At 46.7% G+C, this 12293-nt stretch overlaps 1 protein-coding gene across 1 annotated transcript in view; it reads right to left on the minus strand.

Moving 5' to 3' along the window:
- Positions 1–2332: 2332 nt before the first annotated feature.
- LOC311512202 (IgGFc-binding protein-like) overlaps positions 2333–12293 on the minus strand; it is a 28593-nt gene continuing 18632 nt past the window's right edge. Inside the window, exons 8-12 of the mRNA XM_084613293.1 lie at positions 10512–11079; positions 6530–7119; positions 5067–5637; positions 3709–3908; positions 2333–2824 (exon numbers count right to left, since the gene is read on the minus strand). Of these exons, the coding sequence (XP_084469419.1) occupies positions 2675–2824; positions 3709–3908; positions 5067–5637; positions 6530–7119; positions 10512–11079 (2079 nt within the window). The 3' untranslated portion in view covers positions 2333–2674. The remainder of the gene's footprint in view (positions 2825–3708; positions 3909–5066; positions 5638–6529; positions 7120–10511; positions 11080–12293) is intronic.

Raw genomic sequence — 12293 nt, forward strand, 5'->3', positions numbered from 1 at the left:
GTCCTAGGGCTCTGAACTGCCAAGCCCAGAGGTCCTGGGGCTATGAACTGCCACGCCTGGAGGTCCCAGGGCTCTGAACTGCCAAGCCTGGAGGTGTTGGGGCTCTGAACTGCCAAGCCCTGACACAAATTAAGCACTGCTTATACTGAGCTCTTCTTCAGGGCTGGGAAATGAAGAAGGGGGCTGTGTAAGATCAAAAGTGGACACAAGAATAAATGGATATAAACTGGCCACCAGGAAGTTTAGACTTGAAATTAGACGAAAGTTTCTAACCATCAGAGGAGTGAAGTTTTGGAATAGCCTTCCAAGGGAAGCAGTGGGGGCAAAAGATCTAGCTGGCTTTAAGATTAAACTCGATAAGTTTATGGAGGAGATGGTATGATGGGATAACATGGTTTTGGTAATTAATTGATCTTTAAATATTCATGGTAAATAGGCCTAATGGCCTGTGATGGGATGTTAGATGAGGTGGGATCTGAGTTACCCGAGAAAGAATTTTCTATAGTATCTGGCTGGTGAATCTTGTCCATATGCTCAGGGTTTAGCTGATTGCCATATTTGAGGTTGGGAAGGAATTTTCCTCCAGAGCAGATTGGAAGAGGCCCTGGGGGTTTTTCGCCTTCCTCTGTAGCATGGGGCACGGGTCACTTGCTGGAGGATTCGCTGCTCCTTGAAGTCTTTAAACCAGGATTTGAGGACTTCAATAGCTCAGACATAGGTGAGAGGTTTTTCTCAGGAGTGGGTGAGTGAGACTCCGTAGCCTGCGTTGTGCAGGAGGTCAGACTAGATGATCATAATGGTCCCTTCTGACCTAAATATCTATGAAACTATGAAAAAAAAAAGCTTGTCTCTCTCACCAACAGCAGTTGGTCCTCACCCATTTTGTCTCTATAATATCCTGAGACCAAGGGGGCTACAACAACACTGCATACAAAAGGTGTTAATGTCTGCCACCATAGGGCATCTTGGATCCAAAGAGAATCACAGGTCTCATTAAAGTCAGTGGCTGGGCCAAACTGCCTCTTTCAGGATCAGCAGAATGAGCAACCAAATCACTTTGTATAGTAAAAACAGCTACAAGCCCTAGAAGGTGTCTGTCCCAGGCACTAGGCTGCAGGTCAGGTCAGAGCTAACCCTGGTGGATTAATAGGGGTTCTGTTTGTAAACACAGGAGTTAGGATATTGGTGTCACCCAGGAAGGCAGGAGAAGCAGGAGCATGAATCTGAATTTACTCTTGCACTGAGCCCCATAACTTGTGTTTGACCAAAGTCTACCATCCAGAATGGCACCCATTCTTAATCTGAAGGCTTCGAGAAATGAAGAATCCACCACTTCTTTTACGAGTTTGTTCCAGTGATTAATCATCCTCACTGGGAAACATTTGTGCCTAATTTCTAATTGCAATTTGTCTGACTTCAGCTTCTAGCTGTTGGTTCTTGCTCTGTCTTTCTCCATTGGTTTAAAGAGCCCTCTAGTAGCTGGGATTTTCTCATTGTAATCAAGTCACCTCTTGATCTTCTAGTTGGTTAGCTAAGCAGATTGAATTCCCTAAATCTCCCAGGGTAAAGCATTTTCTCCAGGCCTTTAATCCCTTTTGTGGCTTTTTTCTGCACCATCTGTTTTTACTGGATTGAGTACCTGCTTCTGATTTTGTTCCAGGGAGAATGGACAAAATGCAGAGGGTAGAGTGGCATTTATTATTACTGATTGTTTCTACCATAGGTGCCAACTTCCCCTCTACCCAGGGGGTGCTCAATGCCCCCCCCCTCCATCCCAGGCCCTGACCCCATTCCACCCCTTCGGACAAGCCCCCACCCTGCCTCTTCCCACCCCTGCTCCGCCCCCATCCCACCTCTTTCAGCCCCCTCCTCCAAGTGTGCCCCATCCCCGCTCCTCCCTCTCCCTCCCAGAGCTGACCTGCACACTGCAAAACAGCTGTTTGTGGTGGGTGGAAGGCACTGGGCGGGAGGGGGAAGAGTGATCAGCAGGGCTGCTGGTGGGGGAGAGGTTCTGGGGGGCTCTGCTGAGCGCCCGCTAATTTTTCTCTGTGGGTGCTCTAGCCCTGGAGCACCCTCAGAGTCAGCACCTATGGTTTCTACAGTGCAACAGGTCTGCATGTCACTTCACAGAGAAGTGAAAGATATGTAATCTTCCCCACAAAAGCTTACAATTTATGTGCTGAAAGTTTGGGAAAGAAATGTCTTTGAGAAGGTCCAGGTTGCAATGCAATAGCTTTTATGAAGTCCAGGTTTGTATAGTGCAAGATTTCACAGAGTGAAACAAAGTGCAAGGTTTGGGCATCATGGGGTGATCTTGTTAACTTTTGCAGGTATAAGATGTGGGCAGCCGCTGTTCCCCTAGAAATTATAGTCCATCAGAGGCACTGCAGCAGAAAGAACCCACTTTACTGAGGACAGAAAGAAATACACCACAACTACCACACAGCATTCTTCAAGATCTCCTATACATTCAGTTAACAGAACTGGCAAAACTATTGTAATGGTGCCATCTTGTGGCTGGCCAATAATATAAAAAACAATAATTCAGAAGCACAATGCACATGCACCCATGTAATGGATAGCACCACAGAACACATTAAAACAAAGCAACTGCAATGCTAGCTATAAATCATATACATTCTAACTCTTCCATTGTTGGGTGCCATGGCCCTCACTATTCTCTATCCTTTGTGCAGCTGTGCGTGCCGTTCTTGAGCATGCAGGTCTGTCTGGGCTCACAGGCGACTTTCTGACACACAAGGTTGCTCCTAAGGTAGCAGGTGCAATTCTCAGTGCAGTTGGCAGAAATCACAGTCTCCATTGACTGGGGAAGAGAGTAAGAGTCAAATGTGAAGCATTAGTCCTTGGTCAGAAACATGGGTTAACTGTCTCCACTCGACTCTTTCAATGCTGTAAATGTAACTGTCATTCCCACCACCAGTATCAATTGACATCACTTGAGCTACTTCTGATTTGCGCTAGAGCCCAGTCCCCTCCCAGAAGGGTGACTAGAATCTTGGAATGCTGATTCCCAGTCCTCCCACCCTTGTGTGATCCACTACACTTCTGCAAATGGCTAGTTACTAAAGACATTATTCTTTGACCGAACATGTTGATTTACACTAGCTCAGGAAGAACTGGGCTCTGAGAGGCTGGACTGTGTGTAGTAGCTGATGTTCAGCTCCAAAGGTAGGTCAAAAAAGGTTCTTTAGGGCCTGACAGGATTTTATTTTAGCTCAACTGCTCTAACAACCTGGATGCCAGGATTCTGGCAGCCAGGATGAATCTTAACTAGACACAGGCCTCAATGTAACCAGCGGAGCTTGGTGAATTTTTTTTGAATGAATAATTTATTTGCCAGAAATGCAGCTTTGGGTCCCCTGAAACTTTTGGAAAATTTAGGGCGAATTTGACAGAGTTCTGGGCAAAAAAGAAAAAAAATGTCTAAATTTCTAATTTAAAGATTTTCAAAATGAAACATTTTGACCTTTTGTTTTGAAACACCATTTCATGTAGAAATTTATTTTTTAAAAGATAAAAACACCCTAAAAGGAAATGAAACTTTTTGTCCCACTCAAAATAATTTTTTTCTCAAGTTTTTCGTTTTGGCATGAGAAAACAAAAAAGTTTTCCATTTGACCTGAAACAATTCCCCCCCACAAATTATTTTGTCAGTTATTTGCTCAGCTTTAGTTACCAGTCGCCTACCTTGATGTATCTCCCGTATCTGAAGCAGCCACAGCCACCCGGAAACACACAACCCTCCCCATCAAACAGCAGCCTGTTGTCACACTGGCAGCCTTCAAAGCATCTCTCTGTGCACTGGGGTGAATTGGACAGGCCGGCGCAGGTGAAATCGCAGGAGCGGGTGCAGAGTTCATAGTGACTGTTAGCTGGGCAGGTGAGAGCTAAATTGTGAAAAAAATGAAATGCAGAGAGCCATGAAACACAAACCCTGCCACAGATAGTTACCATGTTCCTCTCCACTGACTTCTCCTATAAACACCTTGGTTAAGTGTGTGCACTCTGTCTGCCTCTAGAGGATAACAGCCTACTATTGATGCCAGTTTTCCATTAAGAAATACTTATTCTTGCAAGGTTGTAAATGTAGGACCAAACAATGCAGGCCACACCTACAGAATGGAGGACTGTATCCTGAACAGCAGTGACTCTGAAAAGGATCTGGATGAGCAAATGGATGCAAACTTCCAGAGTAATGCTGTGGCAAAGAGGCCTAATGTATCCCTCGGATGTATAAATGGAGAGTAGCAATTAGGCACAAGAAGGGAATTTTACTTCTGTAGAAGGCATTGGTGAGACTGATACTGGAACACTGCATCCAGCTCTGGTGCCCACATTTTAAAAAGGATGTTGCAAAATTGCAGCAGGTGCAGAAAAGAGCCACAAAAATGATTTGATGGCTGGAAAAAATGCCGGACCATAAGAGACTTAAGGAGCTCAGTCTGTTCAGCTCATCAAATGGTGACCTGATTACAGTGTGTAAATATCTTCAGGAGGAGAAAATAATGGGTACTAAAGGCCTCTTTAATCTAGTGGGAAAAGGCAGGTCACAAACCAACGGCTGGAAGCGAAAGCCAGACAAATTCTAGTCAGAAATAAGGCACAAATTTTTTAACAGTGGAGATTAAACACTGGAACAAACTCCCAAGGGAAGTGGTGGATCAAGACTGGATGCCAACATGTTGAGGCCAGCACAAGTTATTGGCCTCCATACAGGCATTACTGGGTGCAATTTAAGGTCTTGTGATTGACAGGGCAGACTAGAGGATCTAATGGTCCCTCCTGGTCTCAGCATACATGAATCTCCGAATTAGCTCAAGTGGTAGCTCACTGTGCGGAAGGCCCCAGACCTGAAATGTGGTGACGACTGAGGACAGAGTCCTTTCCCTTTCCTCCACAGTTCAGTCTGGCCTAGCTGGCATCCTCCCCCCACTCCCTGGACTGACATGCAGTTTGCACATGCATTAAGAGACACACAACAAGGCAAAATCAGTGGCATCAATGGGAAAGGCAGCCCAGGGCTGTAGGTTGCTCTGTAAACTCACGGCAGAAGGAGGACGTTCTCCAAGCTCTGATCTTGGCCCCAGCTGCCTGGCACGCGGCTGTGTAGCCCTGCAGGCTCTGGCAGAGGGTCTTGCCTGTCCCATTGGTGGCACACATGTCATAGAGACAATGGTTGAAGTACTCGGAAGGGCTGACCAGTGAGTGACAGTCTCTGAAGGGACCCAAGGCGGCTCTGATCAGACCACAAGACCTCTCAGTCTGGTACGGTGCCGTCTGGGTTGCATTACAGATGGGGCATCTGTCATTGCAACCATTGGCGCACGTGGCACCATCAACGGGCACCTTCCAGGAGCCCCCAAACTCATCCGCGTTCTGGGCGCTCTTCCCACCGGGCAGCAGGAAGTCGTCGTTCTTGTCTCCATTAAAGTTGCCGCACAAGCCGCACACGTGTCCCTTGTAGGTGCTGGGGATGGACACTAGGAGGTAGGAGGCAGCATCGTAAAGGACTTGCAGGCCAGAGGCTGATTGGACAATGATATTGTTTCCCTCCTGATTGATCAGAAGCTTCCCCTCATCCGTAGCCAGCGGCAGATTGTAGAGCTCACCACCCACCTGTTCCAAAGAATTTAAAATTTACCCGTCACTGGTGGGAACTCAGCAACTGTGTCCTGTCGCCACACACACGCACAAGGTTACAAATATTGTCAGAACTACACTAGAGTCAGCTGAGTCACACAAGTGTCAGTGGAGTTATTGTGGATAGCTACTGACCTCTGTGAAATTATTCTGGATGTACAGTGATGTCAGAATATCTCCAGATCTACACTGGCATCAATGGAGTTATTCTGGATTTACACTCGCGTCAGTGGAGTAACGCCAGCTATTCATCAGTGTCAGTGGAGTAACTCGGGATATACACCGGCATCGATGGAGTAACTCCCGCTATACACTGATGTCAATAGAGTCATTGTGGATTTGCACTAAGGTCAATAGATTTACACTTGTACAGGTTTGAGTAGAATCTGGGCTGGAATTAGGCCCTGTCTACACTAGCAGTTCTGTTCACAAAATTTTTGTTGCTCAGAGATGTGAAAAAAAACACCTCCTTGAGAGACAAGTTTTGCTGGCATAAACACTTGTGTGCATAGAGCTATGTCAGTGGGAGACTGTCTCCCACCTTCCCGCCAACATGGCTACTGCCACTCATTGAGCTGCGTTTATTATGGCGATGGGAAAGCTTTCTCCTATTGGCATAACATGGCTACATGGTACAGCTGTGCCACTGTAAGCTTGCAAGTGTAGACATGGCCTTACAAACACTTCCCTCCCTGCTGAGGCTTTGAGTAGCTGCAGATGAGGTCACCGGAGTTGACCTCTCCCATTATACCCTTTCATTTGCTCTCAACTTTCTGAACTGAATAAACTTTATTTCACTGGAGGACGTTGGGTCAGTCATGGAGTAGACCTCCGATGCTGGTGAGATTAATCTGAAATGTAAACTTACCACGACCTTCCACTTCTTCCCTCTCTCCATGGTGATGGTGTAACCATGAACGGAGACCACCACAGTCCTCATCCGAGCCATGCGGCCACCAGCAGCACTCTCCTTCTCCACTACCACGGAGAAGTTCACCAGCCCGGCATCGCTACTGCAGACTCTGGCTAAGGTGTAGGTGCAATTCCCATGTAGGTCGAAAGCCCATCCATCAAAGGTCAGGTAGTGGGAATCACCTGCCACGGTGCATCTGCCTGCAGGATAGCAGCCCAGGACTCCACTCTCCACCCTGCACTCCTCACTGGCTCCGCAGGAGGCCTCCTGGCACTCGATGACCCCGTTGTCTTGGCACCGGCACCGTTCCTGGCAGGAGGCGCTGGCGTAGAACACCTCTCCCTTCCTGTAGTACCTGCCCTGGTGCACACAGCCGCACTGCGCGACGGGGACGCACCGGTCTCCACTCAGGAGGAACCCGGCGTCGCAGAAACACCCTTCGGCACAGGGAGCTTCACAGCTGTCCGGTGCCGAGAGCCCGTGGCAGGTGGCAGGGCAGCCGCTCCCACAGAGCTCGTAGTGGGAGTTACTGGGACAGGTGGCATCTGCAGGAGATGATGAGAGAGAATGTGCAAATGAGGGTGAGAAAAAGCTTGTGAAATCACTGAGCTTGTCAGAAAGAAAAATCCCCCCCAAGCAATTTCATGTGAATTTAAAGCATTTTGGTTCCATCCATTTTTAAAAAAAAATTTCTGATGATTTTTTTTATCATATTAATTTGTTTGCTTCCAAAATTGATCATTTTCTGAAATTAATATTTTCTGCATGGTAAAATACAAGGATCAAACCCTTCAGTGGAAGATCAGGCTCCATGGCCCAAGCAGTCCCTCACGGATAAACGATCTGCATGAAGCCAAGTGATGAAGGGATAGAGTAAGACAAAGAGGATATACCCATCAGAGACATTAAGGAAGGACAATCTAATAAGGAGAAAGGAGAAGAAAAGAAGGGAATTGCAAAATTCAAACACCTAGAAGAAGAATGATGAAATCATCAACATGAAGATGAAGGAAGACAAAGCTGGAGGTGGTCAAGAATTTTCCACCAGAATGTTTGTCTGTTGGAAAATGACATTTTGTTAAAATTGAAACTTTCTGTGGGAACCCAAATGTCTTGATTCCTATACAATCTGCCCTGCTTGTACCATTAGACTCCATAAAAATCAAGGGTGATGTCATGGTAGGGGTCTACTACAGACCACCTAACCAGGAAGAAGAGGTGGATGAGGCTGGTTTTAAACAACTAACAAAATTATCCAACGCACAGGCCTTGGTGGTGATAGGGGACATCAGCTACTCAACCATCTGTTGGGAAAATAACACAGCAGGGCACAGATTAGCCAACAAGCTCTTGGGATGTCTTGGAGACCATTTTTTATTCAGAAGGTAGAGAAAGCTACTAGGGAAGAGGCTGTTCCAAATTTGATTTTGATAAATAGGGACAACCTGGTTGAGAATTTGAAAGTGGAAGGCAGCTTAGGTGAAAATGATCATGAAATGGTAACATTCATGATTCTAAGGATTGGTAGGAGGTGTGACAAAGTTCCTGCTCTACCTTGGTGGGTCTTGCGCTTATTAGCAGATTTGCTTGCCTTGGAGCTTCATGGCAGCCCTCAGCTTGGCTGGTTTTCTGAATTCACAGTCCAGGTCGACTCCTCCTGTGTCTGACCAGGAGTTGGGAGGATCTGGGGGGAAACTGGGCCCGCCCTCTACTCTGGGTTCCAGCCCAGGGCCCTGTGGAATGCAGCTGTCTAGAGTGCCTCCTGGAACAGCTGTGCAACAGCTACAACTCCCTGGGCTACTTCCCCATGGCCTCCTCCCAACCCCTTCTTTATCCTCACCATAGGACCTTCCTCCTCATGTCTGATAATGCTTGTACACCTCAGTCCTCCAACAGTCCGCGTTCTCACTCTCAGCTCCTAGTGCCTCTTGCTCCCAGCTCCTCACACACACACCACAAACTAAAGTGAGCTCCTTTTTAAAACCCAGGTGCCCTGATTAGCCGGTCTTAATTGATTCTAGCAGCTTCTTGATTGGCTGCAGGTGTTCTAATCAGCCTGTCTTAATTGTCTCCAGAAGATTCCTGATTGTTCTGGAACCTTCCCTGTTACCTTACTCAGGGAAAAGGGACCTACTTAGCCTGGGGCTAATATATCTGCCTTCTATTACTCTCCTATAGCCATCTGGCCCAACCCTGTCACAGAGGGAAAAGTGCACAATAAGAAAATGGATTTCAAGAAGTCAGACTTTAGCAAACTCAGGCAGTTGGTCAGTAAGATCCTATGGGAAACAAGTCTAAGGGAAAAAACAGTTCAAGAGAGTTGGCAGCCTTGTGGATGGGGGAAGTGGTAGATGTGTTGACTTTAGTAAAAGCTTTTTTTGTCTTGTATGACCTTCTCATAGACAAACTAGGGCAAAACAACCTAGATGGAGCTACTATAAGGTGGGTGCAAAACTGGTTGGAAAACCGCTCCCAGAGAGTAGTTATCAGTGGTTCACTGTCAAGCTGGAAGGGCACAATGAGTGGGATCCTGAAGGGATCACTTCTGAGTCCAGTTCTGTTCAATAACTGAACAGTGATTTAGACAATGGCATGTACATGTATAAAGTTTGCAGATGATACCAAGCTGGGATGGGTTGCAAGTGTTTTGGAGGATAGGATTAAAATTCAAAATGATCTGGACAAACTGGAGAAATGGTCTGAAATAAATAGGTTAAAATTCAATTAGGAAAAATGCAAAGTACTCTATTTGGGAAGGAACAATCCGTTGCACGTATACAAAATGGGAAATGACTGCCTAGGAAGGAATACTGTAGAAAGGGATCTGGGGTCATAGTGGATGACAAGCTAAATATGAGTCAACAGTGTAACACTGTTGCAAAAAAAGCAAACATAATTCTGGGATGTATTAGCAGGAGTGTTGTACGCAAGACATGAGAAGTAATTCTTCCACTCTACTCCACACTGATTAGGCCTCAGATGGAGTATTGTGTCCAGTTCTGGAAAGACATGGACAAATTGGAGAAAGTCCAAAGAAGAGCAACAAACATGATTAAAGATCTAGAAAATGTGATCTATGAGGGAAGATTGAAAAATTGGGTTTGTTTAGTCTGGAGAAGAGAAGACTGAGGGGGACAGGATAACAGGTTTCAAGTACATAAAATGTTGTTACAAGGAGGAAGGAGAAAAATTGTTCTCCTTAAGCTCTGAGGATAGGACAAGAAGCAATGGGCTTAAATTGCAGCGAGGATGGTTTAGGTTGGATATTAGGAAAAACTTCCTGTCAGGGAAGTTAAACACTAGAATAAACTACCTAGGGAGGTTGTGGAATCTCCATTGTTGGAGATGTATAAGAGCAGGTTATATAAATACCTGTCAGAGATGGTCTTGATCAGTGGTGGGCAACCTGTGGCCCTTGGGCCGCACGCAGCCCTCAGGGTAATCCGCTGGCAGGCCGCGAGACAGTTTGTTTACATTGACAGTCCACAGGCACGGCTGTCCGCAGCTCCCAGGGGCCGCGGTTCACCGTTCCCAGCTGCAGGTTGCTCACCAGTGGTCTAGATAATACCATGAGTGCAGGGGACTGGACTAGATGACCACTCAAGGTCCCTTTTAGTCCTACGATTCTTTGAGACCACTCCCCTGCCGGAGTTGGTGATAGGACCCAGGAGTGCTGATTCTCAGCCCCTCTTCTCTAACCACTGGAGTCTTCTTGCAGTGCTGGGGCTAGAACCCGGGAATCCCCTAGTTTCCCCTGCTGTAACCCACTAGACCCCACTCAACCAGGGATAGAACCCAGGAGTCCTGACTCCCAGCACCCCACCCCTCCTAGCTCTTACCCACTATATCCCACCCAGAGGCCACTTTAAGGATCTTTGATGACAAGTTTTCTCTTCACCCTGAATTAGTGTTCTCCCAGAAGAAGAGAGCAAGTTACCACAGAAGCTGTTGGATCGCCATGGCTCTATAGTCACCCCAGCACTCTGGCAGGCTGCGGCGTAGCTGGTGAGGCTCTGGCACACGACAGCCTGCTGCCCCCTAAAGAAGCAATAGTCATAGATACAATCTTGGAAGTAGCCCTCAGGGGGGACTTTGCGATGGCACTCTCGGAAGGGCCCAGCCGTTGCTAGGATCATCCCACATTCCCCCCGGATTTTCCGTTGGTGTCTATTGACGGCTGCTAGGTTGGAGCACTCCTGCTTCTCAGGTTCGGCGCAGCCTGGCGTCTCCGCTACCCGCCAGCTCTGCCCGAAGGTCGTTACATTCGGGGCCACTCTGCCATCTCTCATAATCAGCTCGTCTCCCTTGTCGCCATTGAAGTTCCCACAGAGACCGCACAGGGCGCCAGCGTAGGTGCTCGGGGTGGTGAGGGTGACCCGGCTCTGCCAGTCGAAGGTGATGGTGAGATGGAAGTCGGTCTGGATTGCTGCATCCTGCCCTCTCCGGTACATAGAGATTTTGCCGTCATCGGTGCTGTATGGCAGGTTGATGACCACGCCATTCACCTGCGAGCAATGGGCAAGGGACGGGTGACAACAGCAGAGAGAGATCATCCTGCAAAGCCCCAGTATGCCTTCCAGCAGTGGAATGCAGCTGCCTCTGTGGTGGGGCATGTTTAACTGCAGTGCAGAACTGCTGCACGGAGATCACCCACCCAGCACTGAATGCAGCCACCACTGGAGTGGGGCATGTTTAACAGCTGTGCAGAATCACTGCATGGGCATCACGCACTAAGCACTGAAATGCTCAAGGCTTATAAAAACAAACTACGTTTGAAGGCTGTGGGCTGAATGCTGATATCATTTTAGCTGGTTACAAAAAATAAAATTGGAAAAATGATCCTCAAAAGCATTTTTATGCCTTTAGATTATTAACACTGGCTGAACTTAGACTTTTCAAAATTTTCAGTGGAATATTTTGTTTTTCTTCTCCCCCCACCCCATTTTTGAGTAAATCCTGCCTTGTGCAAATCAGCAACAACAAGCACCACAATAAAACTCCACAACATCCCAGGAGGACAATGATCAAACACAAACTTGAAAAAAAACATTGAGAATGTTATTAAAATCTAAAGCAAAGAAAAACTCGCTCATCTCCTTTCTGCACGCCGTTAACTTCCAAGGTCAGGTGTTCTCTGTCAGTTCTTCAAAACATGATGCCAAGTCAATTATACATTTTTGATTCTTATAGTAAATGTAAGAGGGGTATGAAAATCTCTAACTTTGAATAAGGGGTTGGCAGTTGGAAGAGGCTTGTGGGGAAAACTTACAGGGCAGTTCTCTGGGCTGTGTTGTACAGGAGGTCAGCCTAGATGACCACAACAGTCCTTTCTGGCTTTGAAATCTCTGACAGTGTGAACTAGATGATCACAATGCTCCCAATGATGACACATGAATACCCGAACAAAGGGGTGACAGTGGCTGACCCTTAGGGCTGATCACAAATTACCTGGCAAAACTATTTTTTGATGGAAAATTGATTGGTTTATTGAATGACATTTTCTGCAAAAGTGCCGGCCACAAAAAATTGTATTTTTTGTTTTGCAGCAAACTGAGTTTTCAACCCGCTCAATAGGTTTTTGCCTCAAACTGAAATATTTTGTCTAAAAAAGTGAAATATTTTGCTTCTGAAATGCCACCATCCTGCTTCATGGGAGTTGTAGTTTGGGTTGCCATTTTCCTTTATGTGCTGAGCCCCCCAACTGGCCTCCATCTCCCAT

Source organism: Lepidochelys olivacea (genome assembly GCF_965140295.1).
Source record: "Lepidochelys olivacea isolate rLepOli2 genome assembly, chromosome: 24".
In the NCBI taxonomy this organism is placed as follows: Eukaryota; Metazoa; Chordata; order Testudines; family Cheloniidae; genus Lepidochelys; species Lepidochelys olivacea.